Raw genomic sequence first — 22,072 nt, 5'->3', positions numbered from 1 at the left:
GATGGGATAGGGGCCGGTGGCAGCAATCACGGGGTGGGCTCTCTGCCTGAGCTTTGCAGGAGATCAGATTGAATGATCCCATCTGGCCTTAACCTCTCTGATCTGACCTCCCAGTGAGAATGCAGGGCTGAACTGCTGCCTGTTCCCAGAGTGCTGGGGGAGCCGTGGGGGAAGGTGCTGCAGGCCATACATGACCAATGAGCAGGAATGGGAGAACCCATGGCCGGGGTGTGTCCCTGAGGCCTGCCTGTGGACAGTGAGCAATAGGCTGGAGGCAGCCATCCAAGCTTCCCTGGGTGCTGGCTGGGGCAGCTGTGCCTGGGTGGGGGGATAGTGTGTGCTCCATGGGATATGGACTGTGCTTCCCCCTGCACTCACAGCTCCCCCTCTGCTTCAGCAAGGCAGCCTGGCTGAGCAGCCTCCCTATCCCCCCGGGCACACAGCGATTGCACCCAGAGTGTAGGCACAAGCCCAGAGCCTCCCCAAGCGTTATCCCTGCAAAGCCATGGCAGTGGTGGAGAGTGATGGGATGAGAAGCCTCCAGCACTTCAGGGAAAGGTCCCCTGCCAAGTGCAAGGGGGGCAGCCCTTGTGCCCCAGGGCTGGAAGAGAGGGTGTCTGCAAGATGCCCCTGCCCTCTCTCTGATGCCAGGAGCAGGCACCACTCTGGCATGTCCCTCCCCAGCTCTCAGTAAGTCAGACTCTCCTCTAGACTTTATTTCCACGTCACCGTGAACACGTATAAAACCATTACAAACAAGGAACATTAAAAACAGGTGAGTGCAAGAACGTGTAGCCCCCTGCTTGCTGGGTGGGCTGGCATCGGGCCTGGCAAAGGGGCTGGGGCAGGGCTCTGCATGGGGAGGAGGTGTAACTACACTGTTCACATGCACATACAGTGAGCTGGCCGCTCGCAGGGGCTGTCTAGACGCAGTGCCCGAAGCCCAGCCTGCCATGCAGGGCGTGGGGGGATCCCCACCAGTCCTTGGGCACTGAGGAGCAGCTCAGTGCCAATCTACCTCCTGCACCCTGCCTCTGGCTGCTGGAGGGTTAAGTGGGGGTGGGGGGGAATTTGGTCCAAAATGTAGAGGGCATTTAAAAAAAAAAAAAAGCCCAGAACCCCTGTTCCCCAAGTGCAGTGATTCCATGAACAGCCCCTCAGGGGCCAGAGCTTGTGCCTCTGTGCCAATGCCAGGCAGCACCCCCCATGGTGTGGGGGGAGGCCAAGCTCTTTGATGGACGGCTGAGGGTGAGCCTGATGGGTGGGAAACATGGAGCCCCCTCCCCTGGCCTGTGCAGAGCAGGGGGATCTGCCCCCCTCCAGGCTGGAGCCTCCCAGATGTTGGGGCGAGCACTCTCCCCCCACCCCCTGTGGAAAAGCTGCAAGGACTGAGACTGTATTAACTCTCCTGGCTGTGCTGGGAAAGGCCCCCAGGCTGCTAGGTGGAGCTGGAGCCAGAGCAGGGCCTGTAACTCGAGCTGGCCTCCAACCAATGTGGATCTACCTGTTTCCTGCCCTCTTTACCCCCCAGTGGAACTGAGGGCAGTTTCCCCATCATCTCCTCGGTCACCTGAGCCCAGTTTCTTCTCCCTCAGCCAGTGGCCAGAGCTCCCTGGCAAACACGCTGGCTGGTACCAGAGGAGTTTCCAGCTGCAGCAGCTTCCCAAACCTACTAGTGGCACAGCAGGGAGCATAGCCGCTGGCCGAGGCCCATAAGCCTCACCCCGACCTGCCACCATGGGACACGTGACTGTATTGGCGGTACCTGCAGCATGTTGCATGGGGCTCTGCCATTTACAGCTCAGAACAGGCTGGGAACCATCGTTGCTGCAGCAGCCAGCAGGGTTGAGCTCTGGCCTGTTGGGAGACCTAGCACTCACCTCTGCCGGCCCAGTGCCACTGGCTTTCCTATGGGGACTGGCCACTCGATGGGGAAGGGATGTACACTTGACCATTTGCTAGACGGCCTGGGAATACGGGACACAGGACTCCTGGATCCTGTCCCTGCCCTTGGAGGGGAGTCATCTCATGGTGAGGGATAGGGTAGCCAAAGCATCTATATTTGGCACTTCTTCTTCGAGTGATTGCTCCTATGCATTCCAGTTAGGTGTGCGCGCCGCGCGTGCACGGCATCTCGGAACTTTTTTACCCTAGCAACTCCGGCGGGCCGGCTGGCGCCCCCTGGAGTGGCGCCGCTATGGCGCCTGTTATATACCCCAGCCGGCCCGTCCGCTCTTCAGTTCCTTCTTACCGCCTGTGACGGCCAGTTGGAACTGTGGAGTGCTCTCTGTCCTCCACTACCCTAGCTCTCGCTAAAAGTTTTTTGTATATAGTTATCATAGTACGTATAGTTAGTTAGTTAGTTAGTTAGGTTTTAGTGATAAGGTTAGGGGGGTTTCCCCTCCCTTTCCTTCCCCGGTGCGGGCTCATGCCCAAGGCACCGGGCTTTAAGCCCTGCGCAATCTGCCAGAGGCCTATGCCGATCGGGGACCCGCACGACGCCTGTCTTTGTTGTCTCGGCGAAGGTCATCGCACAGACAAGTGCCCGATCTGTTCCGCCTTCGCGGGACAATAGACTAAAGCAGCTCCTTATGGGCGTCGCTACAGCCCCGGCACCGCCGCTGCACCGAGCCTCGCCGGTGCAGAGCGCACGGCTGCTCGAGCCGCTGCACGCGGCACCGCAGCCTCAGTCAGGAACTGAGAAGACCCGGCACCACTCCCTTTCGCCTGCTAGGAAGCGCAGGCTGGCAAAGGCGATCGCTAAGTCCCGCGCGGAGGACTCAGCCATGACTACTGCGCCACCTGCGACTCCCGCGGTGGCCGTGCGCCAGGCAGGCACTGGGCCGTTGACTGCACCGCCACGCTCCCGGCACCGTCCATGGTTGAGCGAGACATTCTCTGCGGTGCGTGAGCTGATACAGCTCGTAGAGGCACCGAGCCTCCGGCCCCCGGCACCGCCGGTGCGGGCTGTCGCGTCCGTCGGAAAGCCGGTGATGATGATCCGGCCGCCCTCCGCGGACATCTGTCAAAAGTGACACTCCCGGTCCCGGTCACGCCTTCGCCATTCTCGATCTCGGCACCGTTCGCCGTCCCGGTACCGGTCGCCATCCCGCCGCCGGTCGGAGTCCCGGTACCGTTCGTCATCTCGGTACTGGTCGCACTCCGGCACCGATCCAGGTGGCACCACCGAGGTCTCAGTCCCGGCGCCGTTCGACACCGCGACTCCGCAGCCACTCCGGCACCGCGCCGCTCGGTCGAGCTCCGGCACCGCGGTGGCGGCGGTCTCGTCACCGTCCGGTACGGTACTCACACCATCCCTCGGTACCGTCTGCGGAGAGACTGCCGCCTTCGGCTGTACAATCCGTCAGCGCCTCAGCACCTCCTTGGCCATCCCACCCAGCATCGGTGGCCTCCGGCGTGGACAGCACCGCGCACCTGCCACCGACCCCACACAGCGATCCTCAAGGGTCTCAACGGTGGGGCTTCTGGGTTCCCTGGGCCCAGCATGAAACGCAGGGCGTACCGTTTCCCCTGAGAGACTTGGCCTCCGAGCGCAGGGTCTCCGAGGCGACGGTTAGCCGGCCGGCTCCTTCTCCTCAACGCGAGCCCTCCGTTCCACCGGACCACCAGTCCTCCATGCAGCACGACCCAGCCGAGGCGCAGTCAACAGCCCCTGCGGCAGAGGCCGTAGTGCAGGGCTTGTCCTCATCGTCCTTCCCGGACGAGGCGGTGGCCGGTGCTTCAGCCAAGGAACCGCCGCCCATTGACCTGAAGGCCCACCAGGACCTGCTTCGCCGGGTGGCGACGGCCATGGATCTCCCAGTAGCGGAGGTCCAGGAGGACGAGGACCCCATTACCAATGTGGTGGGCGCGGACGCTCCCGTGCGTGTGGCGTTGCCCTTTGTCAGGACAATCCAGAAAAACGCCACCACGCTCTGGCAAACACCCGCATCCATTCCTTCCACGGCCCGCGGGGTTGAGCGTAAATACTCGGTTCCCCCGACGGGCTATGAGTACATTTATACCCACCCGACCCCGGACTCGCTGGTCGTGCAATCGGTTAACGACCGCGAGAGGCATGGTCAACCTGCCCCTGCGCCTAAGTCCAAGGACGCCCGGCACATGGACCTGCTAGGCCGCAAGGTCTACTCAGCAGGCGGCTTGCAGATGCGCATTGCTAACCAGATGGTCCTCCTCGCCAGGTACGTCTATGACATCTTGATGTCCCTGGCGAAGTTCACAGAGCTCCAGCCATCAGCCTCCCGCCAGGAGTTCGCGGCGCTGTTGGAAGAGGGCAGGAGATCATCTAGGTCCTCCATCACGGCCTCCCTCGATGCTGCGGACTCCGGAGCTCGGACCTTAGCCTCTGGCGTGTCGATACGGCGCATCGCCTGGCTGCAGTCCTCCACCCTGCCGCCGGAGGTGCAATATACTCTGCAGGACCTGCCCTTTGACATGCAGGGTCTCTTTTCCGAGAAGACGGATTCTCGGATCCAGACCCTGAAGGACCATCCGCAGATGCACACGCGCGACGCAGCGCAGGTCCTTCCGGCAGCAACCCTCCCGGCCCTTCTATCAGCAACGCTATCGTCGCCGTCGTCCTTCCGGCAACCAGGGCCAGGCCTCTTCCAAGGCCCCTCAGGGGGCCAAGCAGGCCTTTTGATGGGATGCTCGAGGACGGCCCATCACTCTCCCTACCGGATCCTTCCCCATTATTTTACAACCGCCTCTCCCATTTCTTTTCGGCGTGGTCCCAATTAACGACAGACAACTGGGTGCTTCAAACAGTCCAGTCGGGATACCGCCTGCAATTTGTTTCGCCCCCACCTTCCCACCCACCCTCCCTGTCCCTCTTCAGGGACCCCTCTCACGAGCAAGTCCTCTTACAAGAGGTTCAGACTCTGTTGAGCGTGGGTGCCATAGAAGCAGTGCCTCAAGACAGGCGGGGCAGGGGATTCTACTCCCGTTATTTTCTCATCCCCAAAGCGAAAGGGGGGCTACGTCCTATCCTGGACCTTCGCGAGCTGAACAAGTACCTGCTGAAGCCCAAGTTTCGCATGGTCACCTTGGGGACCATCATTCCCTCTCTGGATCCGGGAGATTGGTTTGCCGCCCTCGACATGAAGGACATCTACTTCCATGTCACGATCTATCCTCCCCATCATCGTTATCTCCGGTTTGTGGTCAACAACACCCACTACCAGTTCGCCGTGTTGCCGTTCGGACTCTCCACCGCACCGAGGGTATTTACCAAATGCACGGCAGTGGTTGCTGCAGTCCTCCGACGTCGTCAGATACACGTCTACCCGTATCTCGACGACTGGCTGGTTCGAGGACAGTCTCGACAGCTCGTAATGGGCCAGATGACAGAAATCCTGTCCCTCTTTCAGCGGCTCGGTCTTCTCATCAACGCCGAGAAGTCCACTTTGATTTGGTGGAGTTCATCGGAGCGGTCCTCGACTCCACGGTGGCCAGGGCCTGTCTCGACACCAGACGATGGTCTCCATCATCCGGGACCTCGTCACCTTCCCGACCACGACGGTGCGCTCCTGCCTCCGCCTCCTGGGCCACATGGCTTCATGCACGTATGTCACCGCGTACGTGTGGCTCCACCTCCGCCCGTTCCAGTCTTGGCTTGCGGACCCCATCGACATGGTGGTCACGGTCACCAGGCCAACCCTCGAGTCCCTCAGCTGGTGGCTCGACCTGGAGGTCGTGTGTGCCGGAGTCCCATTCCACCCTCCTCGCCCATCCGCCACTCTGACCACGGATGCCTCAGCGCTCAGTTGGGGAGCTCACCTGGGCGATCTTCACACCCAAGGCCTGTGGTCGCCCCAGGAGCTCGCCCTGCACATCAGCGATCCGTCTGGCCTGTCGCACCTTCTGCACCCACCTGCAACGCCGCTGTGTGTCAGTGTTCACGGACAACACTACGGCAATGTTCTATGTGAACAAGCAGGGCAGAGCACGCTCCTCCCTTCTCTGCAAGGAAGCTTTGCTCCTGTGGGACTTCTGCGTGACCCACTCCATTCACCTGCAAGCGTCCTTTCTTCCGGGAGTGCAGAACACGCTGGCCGACCATCTCAGCAGGTCGTTCCTCTCCCACGAGTGGTCCCTCCGTCCAGATGTCGTCCACACAATCTTCCGGAGGTGGGGGTTTCCCCAAATAGACCTATTCGCCTCCAGGGGGAACAGGAAGTGCCACCTGTTTTGCTCATACCAGGGTCGCTCGCCAGGCTCCCTGTCGGACGCCTTCCTTTACCCCTGGACGGATCGCCTCCTCTACGCCTTCCCTCCGTTCCCGCTCGTGCACCGAGTGCTCCTGAAGCTTCGGAGGGACAGAGCCCATGTCATACTCGTAGCGCCGGCCTGGCCGAGGCAGCACTGGTACACCCTGCTGCTCGAGCTCTCCATTCGGGAACCCATCCCCCTTCCGTTGTGGCCGGACCTCATCACCCAGGACTTCGGCAGACTCCGCCATCCGAACCTGCAGTCCCTCCATCTTACAGCTTGGTACCTGAGTGGTTGACCCACGCGGAGAGGGACTGTTCCGCGGCAGTTCAGCAAGTCCTGCTTGAGAGCAGAAAGCCTTCCACTCGCTCCACTTACCTCGTGAAATGGAAGAGATTCGCACTCTGGTGTGATCAACGAGGACTCAACCCATTCGTAGTCCCGGTCCCTACCATCCTCGATTACCTTTGGTACCTTAAGGAGCAAGGTCTTGCGGTCTCCTCCTTGAGAGTTCACCTGGCAGCAGTGTCTGCCTTTCGTCCATCAGTGGAAGGTCGGTCCATCTTCTCTAACCAGATGGTTTCCCGCTTCCTCAAAGGCCTGGACCGCTTGTACCCGACCTGGGATTTGAACCTCGTGCTGGCCAAGCTGATGGGTCCTCCGTTCGAGCCCTTAGCCACGTGCTCCCTGCTCTACCTCTCCTGGAAGACGGCCTTCCTCGTCGCCATTACATCAGCGAGACGACTTTCTGAGCTCCGCGCTCTGATGGTTAGTCCGCCATACACCGTCTTCCATGGGGACAAGGTGCAGCTTCGCCCACATCCGGCCTTCCTCCCGAAGGTAGTGTCAGCCTTCCACCTCAACCAGGAGATCTTCCTCCCGGTGTTCTTCCCGGCCGCGCCTCGGGAGCAACAGCTGCATATCCTCGACGTCCGCAGGGCGCTCGCTTTCTACATCGAGCGGACTAAGCCCTTCCGGCGTTCACCCCAGTTGTTCGTAGCGGTTGCGGACCGCATGAAAGGCGAGCCGATATCCTCCCAGCGGATTTCCTCCTGGGTCACTGCGTGTATCCGGACCTGCTACGAGCTTGCTCGCGTGCCGCCATGCCGCCTCACTGCACACTCGACGAGGGCGCACGCCTCATCGGTCACCTTCCTGGCCCATGTTCCAATCCAGGACATCTGTCGAGCGGCCACCTGGTCTTTGGTCCACACCTTCACCTCCCACTACGCGTTGGTGCAACAGTCTCGAGACGACTCAGTCTTCGGCTCCGCGGTATTACACTCCGCCACGTCTCACTCCAACCCCACCGCCTAGGTAAGGCTTGGGATTCACCTAACTGGAATGCATAGGAGCAATCACTCGAAGAAGAAAAGACAGTTACTCACCGTAGTAACTGTTGTTCTTCGAGATGTGTTGCTCCTATCCATTCCAGACCCGCCCTCCTTCCCCACTGTCGGAGTAGCCGGCACGAAGGAACCGAGGAGCGGACCGGCCGGCTGGGGGATATAACAGGCGCCATAGCGGCGCCACAGTTGCTAGGGTAAAAGTTCGAGATGCTAACTGGAATGGATAGGAGCAACACATCTCGAAGAACAACAGTTACTACGGTGAGTAACCGTCTTATTCACTCTGCCAGTGTGGCTGAGTTTGGGTCGGTCATGCCAGAGGCTAGGGTGTTAGTCCCAGTTTGCTTGAAGTGACCCTGTGCAATCAGTTACCATAGTGAGTGGAGGTAGGGTTAATACTTGACTTCCTCCTGGGGTTGGAGTGCAAGGTGGGGGCGGGGTGGGGGATAGGATCTGGGGAGTGCATGGCAATATGACTGCACGCAGGAGAAAGGACCACTGAGCTCATGGGCTCCTGCCTCTCAGCTCAGTGCACCTTCCCCAAGGCTACAGGGTGGGGGGCCCTGGCAGCCTGGTAGCGCACCGTGAGGCCTGCTGAGTGTGTGGCTGCAAAGGAAGCAGGTGTCTGCCCTGTGTCCCAGAGGGCCCGGTGAAGGCCAGCATCCCTGTGCATTGCCCACGTTTGGCTTTAAATCTTTGCATTTTCTTCAGCTGGGGCTGGGTCCAGCACTAACCCAGCCTGAACTGGGGGCATTCCCCTGAACCCCCTGCCCTGCTCCAGAGGATACAGGGTCTTCGCTTCCCCAGAGCCCCAAGGGCAACCCCTTCTGCAGGGGATGAGGTGGTGCACCAGCTTTGTCCCCACCCCTCTCAGCTCTCCTGCACCATGGCCTCCCCCCACGAATCAGGACGCTACACCACAGCCCCTCTGGCTAACCGGGACAAGACAAATCAACCATTGTGACCCAACCCTCTAATCCCCTTTTGTAAATTAACAAAGGCTGAGTGCAAAGACCGCCCCCCTCCCCCTGACTGATCACTCTGCCACCCGCCTTCTGGACTTCCTACACTGTGTTGCTCTCAAGCTAGAGGGGCCCACAAAATCAGGGCATTCAGAGTGGGAACTTGTTCTGGGGCCAATTTCTGATCGATCAGCAGCTGGAACGCCAACGGACCGATTTTCCTGGAATGCCTCTGACGTGCCAATGCTGTGCTGTGATTAGGTGCGGAGGATTTGGGGCTGAGGCACCATGGTCTTCATGCAAAACCGAGACTAACCTTCTGCTGTATGTGCAAACCTGAGCCCACCCTTCCCCATGGGGGCACTGCGCCGTAATGGGCACCCGCTGCACAGCCCTAGCCAAAGCAGCCGGAGTATTTGCTGGGACGTGGCTCAGCTGGGCCAGGAACACAGTACAGCTCTGCATGGCTGCGCAGCTCAGTCAGGGCGTAAATCAGGGCAACCTGCAGCTGAGCAGCTCCCAAGGCAGGGCCATGGCTGGTAGTGCTATTCAGGCCTTCTCCCCAAGCAGCCTGGCTCGACGGGCCTCATTTGGGCAGTGAGTTCACAGAAGCCAGTCCATCCTGGTGGGCGTTGCTGAGATCAGTGGGGCTCAGAGGGGGCTCAGACCCCCTCTGCCAGTGTCTGGCAGTCTGGGAGGGGGCGGCGGGGGGGTGTCCTGGGAGTGCTGAGGAGGTGGCAGCTAGGCAAGGAGGGCCCTTGGACGTGAAGGAGCCAGAGGACTCGTCTCTGGTTTGGGAGCGGCTGGCTCTAATCGTTGCCTCCATCTGTGGAATCAATCGGCACCATCCTCACCAGCCTGAGTCAGTGCCAGAGGCTGGGGTTCAAGCCAGGAGGAGGTTGACTCCTGCTTCACACCCAGCTCCGGCCCTCAACGTGCTCGGACAGGCTGGCCTAGAGTCCCAAATCCCCACACCCCCTCATCCCCCTCCCCCAGGAGATCCTGCCCCGCATTGGCACTGACATCGGGGTGGAGCTGCTTCCCTCACCACGCAGCTTCACCCCAGCCGGCCGTCACGACAGCCCCCGCGGGACACACAGGGCCGCTCCGGCCTCCCTTCCATGTTACCCCAGCTCGGCAGGAGAGCGGGGCCCCAAGGCAGGGGGCTGGCACACATGGTCATACCCAGACTGCGGGCCCTGGCCCCACCCCACCCTGTGGGCCCAGGTTCTGCCCCTCGTGGCACAGGCTGGCAGAGCCGGTGGTTTGGGAGTTGTTCATGTCAATCAGCATGAGTGGGGACGTCACAAGCTGCAGTGATGGTAGTGCCCGGCAACCTCACGCCACCCACAGCAGCTGCTCCAGGTCCCCCTGCTGGGGGCCTCAGGGGCTGGACCACCTGCCCTCACCACAGCCATGGGCAAAGCCCCAGGGGGATCAGGCCCAGGGGCACTGCCCCAGCTGCCTCGCTGGCAGCTGCTCCGGCTCCAGTCCGCTGGGCAGTGCAGGAGAGCCGCTCGGCCTGCAGGGGGCTGGTGCAGACACAGCTGGATAGGGCTGGTGCTGCCCAGGCCTAGCAGGTGCCGCTCTGCAGGCTCCGACGCAGGGACGGTGGGCCAGGCGCCGCCGGCCCCTACAGGGGAAGGAGCTGGAAGAAGCCAGTCACCAGGCAGAAGGAGATAGCAAGGTGCGCCGTGTCCTGGGCCTGGGCAGCCGAGGTCCACGAGCGGTAGCTGTACGCGCTGCTGCCCGTCCTGTTGCCTTCCTGGAACTCAGAGCTGTCGTCTGGACCAAGCTCCCCAGAGATCCTCATCCTCCTGTGGGCTGCTCCCGCTGCCACGCCTGCCGCCGCACCCGCCGCCGCCGCTGCCGCCACCCGCAGCCCCGCTCCCGAGGAGCCGTAGCGAGGGGCAGACTTGGCCCGGCTGCGGGCCATGCCCCGGCCACGGGCCGCCCCCCTCGCCCCTCCCCGGCCACCCTTGCAGGTGACGCTGTCGCAGAAGAAGGCGGCCAGCAAGAGGAGCGTCCAGCAGGTGGCGGTGCGTCTCTTCATCCCGGCGCTACCCCCCGCACCTGGAACAAGAGGGACCAAGAGGCATGTCAGCGCCAGGCTCCGGAAAGGGGTGTCGGCACAAGCGCAGGGCCGGCGCTTCCATTAGGCGACCGTAGGCGGTCGCCTAGGGCACCAGGATTCGGGGGCGGCATTTTGTGCGCTCCCCACGGGGCGCACGGGAGCTTCCGGTTCCACTCCCATCGCGCCACCGAAGAAGGACCTTCTGCCGACGTGCCGCGGAAAACAGCATCAGGCAATTAAGCAGCTCAATGACTGCCGCTGTCGCCTGTGGCATTTCGTCAGAGGGTCCTTCTTCAGCGGCGTGATGGGAGCAGAACCGGAAGCTCCTGTGCGCCCCGTGGGGAGCGCACAAATTGCCGCCCCCCCAAATTCAACCTAGGATGCCAGAAACTCTGGTGCCGCTCCTGCACGAGCTGTGCTGTGCCCTAGGGCTGGGAGGGCCAGGCGTGGTGCCGGCGTTCAGGCTGGGCTGCAGGGGACCCACACCCCTGCCTCAGCCCCTGACCGGAGCTGGGTGCCAGGGCCACCGAGAGCGGATTCAGGCCCCGGTGAAAAAATTTTTTCGGGCCCCCCAGCAAGGGCGGACTGGCTAAACAGGGGCAATGAAGCCAGGGAAACTAGGCCCCAGGCCCCCTTCCGGACCGCTGGGCCCCAGTAATTTGTACCGGCTTCCACCCACCCCCCTCGTCGGCCCTGCTGGGTGCTAATGGCAGAGCTCCGCCTCTGCTGGCATGGCCAGGCCAAATCTGAGCGGAGCTACGCCTCTGTGCGCCAGGTCTCAATGCCACTCAAAAGTGGAGTGGCCGGGTGGGTAACCCAGGGCCCTGCCTTAGCAACAGTTTGGCTGTGCCTGGCCTGCTGCCCTGAGCGTTACCCTCCCAGCAGGGATCGGCTACTGGGCTCTGCCTGGGGCTGGCTGACGTGGGAGGTCCACGGGGACTGGATCCCGGGCAAGCACAGGAACGGCTGCCTCTGAAGGCCAGCCCGGTCAGCCCCGAACTGAACTCTGATTCTGAAATCCCACCCCCTCCCCCGCTGTGCCTCCTGGCCATGATCTACTGCCTTCACCACCAAGGGGGTGCAGGGGTGTGTGGGCAGGCTCAGGAGGTTGTGGGGGGGGGGGGTACAGGGGCTGGAGTGAGGTTGGGGGGCTCTGGGGAATGTGGGTGTGCAGGGGCTGGAAGGCAGTTGAGGAGCTTAGGGAATGTGTGGTGCAGGGGGCTGGAGCAGGGCTGGGGGGCTCTGGGGAATGTGGAGGGGTTGGAGAGTCAGGGAATGTGTGGGTGTGGGGGGGATGGAGTGTAGTTGGGGAGCTCAGGGAATGTGGGGGTTCAGGGGGCTGGAATGGGGGGGCTCTGGGGAATGTGGGTTTTGGGGGGGTTGGGGTTGGGAGGCTCTGGGAACATGGAGGGGTTAGAGGGCCAGGGAATGGGGGGAAATGGGGGGCTGGAATGGAGTTGGGGGGCTCAGGGAACATGCGGGCCTGAGGGCTCCAGGGGTTTGGAGGGCAAGAGATAAGAGTAGTCATCACCCACTGTTTCACTCTGCCCGGCCAGTCCATCTCCCTGTGCCATAGAGCCCATTTCCCACGTTCCCCTCCAGACACAGCGCCCACAGGGGTTGGGCTGGGGGTGCAGCAGCAGGGCCTTGCCTTTGGCTTTGCGGGAGCTTAGGTTTGCCATGTGCGGCTGGGCTACGCGCTCTGCTGGCATTGCCGGACATGGCAAGGCCCTGACTGGGATCCAGTGCGGAAGGGGCCAGGTCCTGGCCGGGAAGCCAGCAGTGGGCACATGGTGCCCGATCCACAGGCTGGCAGCAGGGAACCCTGACGGCAGCGATTTGTCAGACTCTCCATGGCCGAAGGAGCCGATCCAGAGAGGTGGGCGCCACCTTCTGCCCCGAGGGCCTATGGCCCAGTTCTGCCAGGCACAGGGCTCCTTCCGTAGAAAGTAATGGGTACACTCCTGGTAGCAAGTGTATGGGGCCCCACTCTGTCCTGGCCACCCATGCTCCCACCTGGACCTTCACATGGGCACTCAGAGCTGCTGGCCCTGCCAGCAGGTTGGCCCCAGGACTCCGGGCACAAATCAGTGGTTGTACAAGGCCAGGAACGAAAGGAAGATGCCATCAGCTCTGGGCACCCCAAACCCCTGGGAGCCACACTGCTGAGGAATATGAGGCAGCAGGGCTTGGGCGCCATGGCGGCCCCTGGGTACAGCTGGGCTGGGAGCTGCAGGACAGGGAATGGATGCCCAGGCCTGTAGCCCCGCACACATGAGCCAAGCTGCACCTGGGCCCTTCACAGAGCCCCCCAGCAGAGGCAGGGAGCGGGGTGCCAAGGGGAAGCCCCTTGAGGATGAGGGGTAAGTGCTGCCTGACGGGAAGGGGGTGTCGGGTGCAGAAGGGAAGGCTTGTGCCTGCCTCCTGGAGGGGGTGAGGGATGGAATAGCAGCATCTAGGGTGACCAGACAGCAAATGTGAAAAATCGGGACAGGGGATGGGGGGTAATAGGAGCCTATATAAGAAAAAGACCCAAAAATTGGGACTGTCCCTATAAAATTGGGACATCTGGTCACCCTAGCATCATCCCCCACCGCCAGGCTGGGAGTTAGCAATGCCCGCAGCTGCTGCTCCCCCCTCCCCTGTATCCGTGCCATACAGCAGAGCTGTGCCCACGCTGATCCCAGCCGCGCCCTCTGCTGAGAGCCAGGCTGCACACGGCACAGGCATTAGCACACTCGTTTCTAAGCGACGAGAAGTAGATTCAGCTCCAGCAGAGCAGCAAACCCCTTCCCCATAGCCAAGGCCTCGGCTTCCCTTGACACTGGCCCCCCTGGGCCGGGCAGGTGAGAGGCCAGGATGCCCACCCAGGCTTCCCAAGGGCTGCAAAACTCCCAGCCCATCAGCCAGAGACTCCAGTGCCTCTGTGCAGCTGCTCCGAGGGGGAAATCTGCTCTCCAGCCCTGAGCACCTCGACTCCTGTCTTGTCCCTGCTGGTTCCAGGAGGCCGGCCTGCACTGCTCGCGTGGGGCCAGGACTCTGCCAGACAGTCCCGTTCTCGCTGCACGCGCCAGGCTAGCCTTGGCACTACGGTGCCACCTTCCCTGCTGGTCCCCCCAGGCCAGGAAGCTGTGGGTGTCTCTGTACGCTCTGTGGCCGGGGCAGAGTCGTCTGCTGAGGCGGGACTGTACCCGCAGTGCCCAGGACTGTTGCTGCGTGACCGTCCACCTGCAGCATGCCCCATGCTGGACCCAGCAGCACCTGGCTGGGGCGGGTTGTTCCTCTTGGTTTGGTTTTGCCCTGATGAGTAGTCAGTCCCAGTAAATGGTTACAGCAGCATCCTAGCCCGAACCATGCAGGGCTGGCGTGCTCCCACCGGGCATGCACGAGCCCCCTACACCAGGGGGATCCCATCAGCAGCGAGTGCAGTAATGGCTCAGGTTGACCCCCTCTCCCCAGGACAGGCCAGTGTCTTGCTGGTGACCCCACAGTTCACCCAGCTGCCTCCAAACATGACAAGCTGCCACTGTTTATAGCCCCCACCACAGGCAGGGAGCCGGGAATAGGAGTTGGGAGGGGGCAGGGGGTCGAATGAGGAGCTGGGAGCAAGGGCAGGTTCGTGGGGAGCGGGCTGGGGGACAGTAAGAGGAGCTGGGGGCTGGGAGCAGGGAGGGGACAGGGGCCGGGTTGTGAGGGGGAGGAGATGGATGCAGGGAGGGGCTGGGAGACGGGCAGGAACTTGTGGGGTGGGGCGGATGGGCCAGGACACCCCGCCGCCCGCAGTGGGTCGGATCACCCTGGAGCCACCCAAGCAGAGTCAGGCTGTGCTCGCTGCCCGTTCCCCCGACACAGGCAGCACTGGGCATGGCCCCACCGCACCCGCAGCCACCAGCATCCCGGCAGGGCCAGCCCCACTCCCCAACCACATGCCCAAGAGGGACAAGGACCCTGCCATCCTCTGCACACACACACCCCGCCATCCTCTGCAACCCCCCCACACACTCCACATACACCCCCTCCATCTTCTGCACACACACACCCCGCCATCCTCTGCACACACACACACATCCCTCCATCTTCTGCACACACAGGGCCGCCCAGAGGGGGGGGGCAAGAGGGGCAATTTGCCCCAGGCCCCGGGGTCCCTCACTCGCTCCGGGGGGCCCGGAAAACTCTTGCGGGGCTGGGCGCAGGAGCTTCTTCGCTCCCGGTCTTCGCCGGCGGGGGGTCCTTCTGTTCCGGGACCCACCGCCGAAGTGCCCCGAAGATCCGCGGCGGCCCCCCCCGCCCCCGCCGAATTACTGCCGAACGGGCTGCACTTCGGCGGCGGGTCCGGCTTCGGCGGTAATTCGGCGGCGGGGGGGGGGGTCCCCGCCGCGGGTCTTCGGGGCACTTCGGCGGCGGGTCCCGGAACGGAAGGGCCCCCCGCCGCCGAAGACCCCGGGCCCCCGGAATCCTCTGGGCGGCCCTGTGCACACACACCGCCATCCTCTGCAAACCCCCCCACACACTCCCCATACACCTCTCCATCTTCTGCACACACACACACACACACCGCCATCCTCTGCGTGCACACACACACAATCACTGTCCTCTGCACATACACACACACACACCACCCTGCCATCCTCTCACACACGCCATCTGCACACACACACACTGACATCCTCTCTCTCTCTCTCTCTCTCACACACACACACACACCGTCTGCACACACATACACAGAACTCCCCGCCATCCTCTGCACACACACAAAATCAGCCATCCTCTGCATACACACACCACATACCCTGCCATCCTCTTCACACACACACACACACCATCCTCTGCGCACAAACATACAAACACACACACATACACCTGTCATCCTCTGCGCGCGAGCGCACACACACAAAGACAGACACAGCTATTCTCCCACGCTGCCTACCGGGCAGGGAGGGGCCAGCCCCGCGGACAAGGCTCCAGCTCCACCTCGGCTCCGCGCTGCCGATGGATGCTGCGGGCACGAGGGACCCCCAGTCCCGGGCTCGGCTCCTGGGTCCCCGGTGCAGAGGCGGCGGCGCTGGCAGCCCCGGCCTCTCCTGCTCCGCCCAGGACTCCTCCCCGCCCAGCACTGCGAGCGGAGCTGGGGGGAGGGAGAGCTGGGTGGTTGGCTAGGGGCGGGGGCTGTGGTGTTCAACGGTGCTCTGTGTGTGTGTGTGGTGTGGCCCGGCTTCTCTGCGTGGGGGTTGTGGTGTGGCACGTGTGCTGTGTGGGGAGAGAAGGGGGGGTTGCGGTGTGGCACAGGTGCTCTGTGTATAGGGATGCTGTGTGGAATGAGTGCTCTATGTGGGAGGGGTTGCAGTGTGACATAGGTGCTCTGTATGGAGGGGTTTGTGATGTGGTGTGGGGCTTGTGGTGTGGCACTGGTGCTCTGTGTTTGGAGGGTCGGGGTGTGGCACAGGTGCTCTGTGTTGGGGAGATGCAGTGTGGCATGTTGGGAGTTGCAGTGTGGCATGAGTGGTGTGTTGGGAGTTGCAGTGTGGCACAAGTGCTCTATGGGGGGGGGGGTTGTGATGTAATAAAGGTAATAATTGGAGATATACCCATCTCCTAGAAATGGAAGGGACCTTGAAAGGTCATTGAGTCCAGCCCTGTGCCTTCACTAGCAGAACCAATATTTGCCTGCCCCAGATCCCTAAGTGGCCCCCTCAAAGGCTGAACTCACAACTCTGGGTTTAGCAGGCCAATGCTCAAACCACTGAGCTAGCCCTCCCCCCCGGTGCTCTGTGCAGAGGGGATTGTGGTGTGGCACAAGTGCTCTGTGTATGGAGCTGCAGTGCAACACGGGTGCGCTGTGTGTCGTGGGGTTGCAGTGTGGCACAGGCGGTCTGTGTGGGGCGGTTGCTCTTTGGGGGAGGTTGTGGTGTGGCACAGGTGTTCTATGTGGAGTGGGTGCAGTGTGACCTGCGTGCTCTGTGTTGGGGGAGATACAGTGTGGCATGGGTGCTGTGTGTGTGTGTTGGTGCGGTGGGCTCTTATTTTTAGTGACACCTCCATCATTCCCACAGGATCCTTTTGCCAAGTCCCCACCCATCCCTCCCTCCCCCTCTCAGTGCTGCAGACGATGATGAAGATTGACATCTATATCTGGGGCACGGCTGGATTATACTGCACTATGTGATGGCGGGACTCACTGTATTTTCAGGAGAATGTATGTGAAGCAGTTGGGATTAGAGGAGGCAGTGAGCTGGGGAGCCCTCTAGGGGGAGGAGTGGATGGGGAGAGGTGTGGGGGTGAGTGGGGATAGGGCCAAGGAGGGGACATGCGGGCAGGTTGGCAGAGGGTTGGGGGGGAGACAGGGCATGCTTCCTTATCTTCCTCCTGCTACTGCTGGGAGTCCTCCCCCCACCACTATGGTGATGGAGGGCTGGAGGGGGACTCAAGAATGGTGCAAAGGGGGTTGCAGCTGGGGCCTGGCATGTCCTGTTTGCCCAGGCTGAGCTCTTGTGCCTGCTCTGAGACTGGGGCTTGCAGCAGCACAGCTATCTTAAAGGGACAGCCAACACACCATACTGGGCACAGAGAAACCCAGAGCATGATCACTTGGGCCTATGGGGAGGAATTTGCTCTTTATTCTTGTGTGCCTGGGTGCTTGTGTGTGCGGGTGCACGCATGTGTGTGACCAAATGTGTGTGGGTGCTTGCAAGCAGGAGTGGATGGGTACACCTATGTGTGTGTGCAGATGGGAGTGGGTACACGTATGTGTGTGGGAGGGTACATGTATGTAGGTGGGGAGGTGCATGCATGCACACATATGCATGCCTGTGTTTGGGGACGTGTGTGCTGGGCTGTACATGTGTCTGCACAGAGGGGGTGGAGATGTTATTTATAGAATCACAGAAGAGATGGAACATTCCTCCACCCAGCCGCAGGGGTTAGCACAGATTGTTCCAGTGACTGGATGCATTCTCCAGTGCTTTGTCCACCCCCGAGCAATGGGCTTCCACTACTCCTGTTGTCTCTCATCAGCTCACTCCTAGGAATCATCTCTGGCTGTTTGTGGAGGGCTTGGTTATGTGGCTGTCTTGCCTTTGTTTTCTAGGTACTGCACGGTTACACCTGTAAAGACTCTACTGCCTGTAACGCTGCTGGCAGTGGCTCATGAGCATGAGTACCAACCTCATGGCAGACTGTTAGGAAGCAGGGTACACTCCCAAACTGGCTGGGAGTTCTATACTTCGATTTCACCAACGAGCTATCAAACGTAAATTCCTCAGGCACTATAACACCCTAACCATGGAGTCACAGACAGTCTCCCGCTGTTCCGATTTGTCTTGCCAATCAGGTGAGTCTGCCTTTGATAGATGGTCCCTTACACCAAGAATCAGAGCAATATTCAGGTTCCTTCCAGAACCAAAGGACCAGCCACTTACCCCAGGTCAATTGCACCTTAGATCTCATACCAAAGGCAACAGATTGTAGCCAATCCCATGATCACTCCTGTGCTAGGTTCCAGCCAATCCACAAGCCAGGAACTGGCCATGTGATTCCCGGAGCAGGTATATAAGCCCTACAGGAGAAACAGCATCTTAGTCTGCTCAGTGTGACTTCAGGGCTTGGAACTCTCTCCTGCCTGATGGTGGCAAAACTCCCCAGGCCTTAGCCTGCCCCTGCCTTGCTCCCACTCCCCCAGCCTTGCTTTGGCCACTCTGGACTCCTAATTCTGGCTCTGACCACCAGGCCTGGCCATCTCCATCCTAATTTCCAACACACATCTCTGTACAAGGCAGGCTGCTGACCTAACATTTGCAGGCTCGTGGGTATCTGATCTTTGCTCATGAGCATTTGATTAGCTGAAGGATTGATTCAGGAGCGCATGGTATTTCACACATGTAACTCTAGCACACTCATGGCCAAAATGGAGTCTGCTCTGCCAGCAGTTCCGGCCAAGAAAAGGTGCCCATGGGAATGCAGCAGGGAAACTCCCTTCCACCCCACTTGGGGCACCAGTTCCAAGCTCCCTGGAGTAAACACACACCCTGGAATAGTACAATGAATATAGGAAAGGGAAATATTGACAGAGGAATGAATGGATAAAAATGGGGAGAAAGATAGGGGGAGCAGTAAAACAGGGTTACATCCAACACGAGGACCCTCCGGTCCAGTGGTACCACAATATGGAGCGGCAGTCACTGAGCAGTGCATCTACACTCAGAGTCCAGGAATCCTGGGCAGAGTTCCAGTTTGGCAGAGTCTTGGGTTCTCCTGGTTGTCTTTGGTGCCAGTAAACTTTCCCCAGCAAACCCCTCTAGTGCCCTCTTCTGCTGCTCTCTGCAAACCCACACACAGCAACAACCTTTATGTTTAACTAGCTACAGCCTCCCTCCTTATTGCAACACAAAGTCACAAGCCCCAGTACTCACGGCCCCATGCAGCTCTGGGCAACAGTGATATTGGGTCCAGCTTTGGAGCTGTGCTGCTGTAGTGCTTCAGTGTAGACTCCACCTATGCCAATGGGAGGGGTTCTCCAATGTCTGTAATTAATCCACCTTACCAAGAACCCACAGCTAGGTTGACAGAAGAATTCTTCCATGGACCTAACGCTGTCTGCACCTGGGGTTAGGTAGACTTAATTACACCCCTCAGGGGGTGTAGCTGGGTCAACCTATCTTTGTAGTATCAGAGGGGGTAGCCATGTTAGAACTCCACCAGAGAGGTCCTTTGGGGCCATCTGCCTGTCCCAAGTCAGGGTAAAGGAGGAGGGTTGGGCGTGGGGCTAGCAACTCCACCCTGTAAAAATCAGCTTGCTACAGAAACGCCAACAATAGAGTTAACAGAGACTTTTAGCCTGGAAAAAGAAGGGTCTTCAACTCGAAGATGCATGACGCTGGGTGGTGAAAGCCGCGAGGAAGCCACTAAGCCGATCACCCTTCTTGCAGCCAGGAGGATTACCATCGGCACATGGAACGTGAGGACCATGTACGAGTCAGGAAAGACGGCGCAGGTTGCAGCAGAGATGAGGAGCAACAACCTGACCCTACTAGGCATTAGCGAGACAAGATGGACGCAAGCTGGACAGAGACGACTGTTGACAGGAGAGCTGTTGCTGTATTCAGGACATGAAGAGAGCGACGCACACCACACACAGGAGTAGGCTTCATGTTGTCCAAGCAGGCACAGAGAGCACTGATTGGTTGGGAGGCACATGGTCCCAGGATCATCACAGCATCCTTCAGAACTAAAATGAAGAGGATTAAGATGAATGTTGTTCAGTGCTACGCTCCAACCAATGACAGTGAAGAGGAGGACAAAGACTACTTTTACAACAGACTCCAGAAAATATTAGAGACTCTCCCAGACAAAGACATTACCATCCTTATGGGAGACTTTAATGCCAAAATTGGACCTGATAACACAGGATACGAACAAGTCATGGGGACCCATGCTCTGGGAGAGATGAGTGAGAATGGAGAGAGATTTGTGGATCTGTGTGCACTTAACAATCTGGTCATAGGAGGCAGCATCTTTCCTCTGGCGGATCCACAAGAGTACCTGGGTATCGCCAGCAGGCATGACAGAAAACCAGATTGACCATGTCTGCATTAGCAAGAAGTTCAGAAGATCCTTGCAGGACGTTAGAGTTAGAAGAGGAGCAGGCGTGGCGTCCGACCATCACTTAGTGGTGGCCAGATTGAAGCTGAAGCTGAAGAAGAACTGGATAGACGCGTCAGACAGAAGAGCGAAGTACAACGTCAACCTTCTGAAGGACCATAAGACCAAGGAAGATTTTGGATTGGCGCTGAAGAATAAGTTTTCAGTACTACAGGATCGGTCTGAGGAAGAGGAAGACAGTGTACTCAACAGATGGCAGAAAGTGAGAGACACACTTAGGTCAGCATGCCAGGAAGTGCTTGGAATTAAGAAACACCAGCAGAAAGAGTGGATCACAGCAGAGTCCTTGACAAAGATAGAAGACAGAAAGAAGAAGAAGGCAGCAGTCAACAACAGCAGGACTAGAGCAGCAAAGGCCAAAGCTCAAAAGAGTATGCTGAAGCCCACAGAGCAGTGAAGAGGAATATTAGGAAGGACAAGAGAGATTATGTGGATGGACTGGCAGCAGAAGCAGAGCAGGCAGCATACAGCGGTAACATGAAACAGCTGTACGATACTACCAAGCGACTGTCTGGAAAGTTCAGCAAGCCAGAACGTCCGTTAAAGACAAGCAGGAAAGTCTATAACAGGAATAGAACTACAGATGAACAGATGGGCGGAGCACTTTGAGGAACTCCTGAACAGACCAGCACCACCAAATCCACCAGACATCGACCCAGCCAAGGAGGACCTCCCAATCAATTGCGATAAACCAACCAGAGACGAGATCAGAAAAGCCATCACCATGATGAAGAACAGGAAGGCGGCTGGACCTGACGATATCCCAGCAGAGGCCCTGAAAGCAGACCTGGATGCCTCAGTGGAAATGCTGTACCCTCTTTGAGAAAATATGGGAAGAAGAAGTGATTCCGGCTGACTGGAAAGAGGGATATCTCATCAAAATCCCCAAGAAAGGAGACCTCAGCAACTGTGCCAACTATAGAGGAATCACACTCCTGTCGGTGCCAGGGAAGGTCTTCAACCGAGTCCTCTTAGAGAGAATGAAGGATGCCGTCGATCCACAGCTACGAGATGAACAGGCAGGTTTCCGGCAGAACAGATCATGCACGGACCAGATAGCAACGCTCCGCATCATAGTCGAGCAGTCTATGGAGTGGAACTCCTCGTTGTACATCAACTTTGTTGACTATGAGAAAGCATTCGATGGCGTGGATCGAGAGACCCTCTGGAAGCTCCTTCGGCACTATGGCATCCCAGCAAAGGTGGTCAACCTGATCAAGAATTCATACGACGGCATACACTGTAGAGTGATCCACGGAGGGCAGCTCACAAACAGCTTCCAGGTGCGAACCGGAGTCAAACAAGGATGCTTGTTGTCACCACTTCTCTTTCTTCTCTTCATCGATTGGATTATGAAGACATCCACTTACAAGCGTAGGAATGGAATCCAATGGTCATTGTGGACCCAGCTTGATGACCTGGACTTTGCCGACGACCTTGCACTCCTTTCGCACAGTAAACAGCAGATGCAAGAGAAGACCAACGTAGTGGCAGCCACGTCATCACAGGTTGGCCTCAACATCCACAAGGACAAGACCAAGATCCTTAGGATCAATTCCATCAGCAACGACCCAGTCACACTGAATGGAAGCCCCCTGGAAGAAGTGCAGTCCTTCACCTACCTAGGTAGCATCATCGACCAGCAGGGTGGCACAGACGCAGACATCAAAGTAAGGATTGGTAAGGCAAGAGCAGCCTTCTTACAGCTCAAGAACATCTGGAGCTCCAGAGAGCTGTCTTTGGCAATAAAGATTCGACTGTTCAACTCCAACGTGAAATCAGTCTTACTGTATGGAGCTGAA

General features: G+C 59.3%; 1 protein-coding gene across 1 annotated transcript; it reads right to left on the bottom strand.

Annotated features, from left to right (window-relative positions):
* Nucleotides 1-10,005: 10,005 nt before the first annotated feature.
* On the bottom strand, nt 10,006-15,747 carry SPRN (shadow of prion protein). The gene is made up of 2 exons (XM_039481648.1): nt 15,544-15,747; nt 10,006-10,615 (listed from the first exon to the last, which is right to left on the bottom strand). The coding sequence occupies exon 2, from the start codon at nt 10,593-10,595 to the stop codon at nt 10,176-10,178; it is 420 nt and encodes a 139-aa protein (XP_039337582.1). The 5' UTR covers nt 10,596-10,615; nt 15,544-15,747; the 3' UTR covers nt 10,006-10,175.
* Nucleotides 15,748-22,072: the final 6,325 nt, after the last annotated feature.

This window comes from Mauremys reevesii, linkage group 7, assembly GCF_016161935.1.
Source record: "Mauremys reevesii isolate NIE-2019 linkage group 7, ASM1616193v1, whole genome shotgun sequence".
Lineage (NCBI taxonomy): Eukaryota > Metazoa > Chordata > Testudines > Geoemydidae > Mauremys > Mauremys reevesii.
Note: the sequence above shows the minus strand (reverse complement) of the source record. Positions and strands in the feature narration are given on the sequence as shown.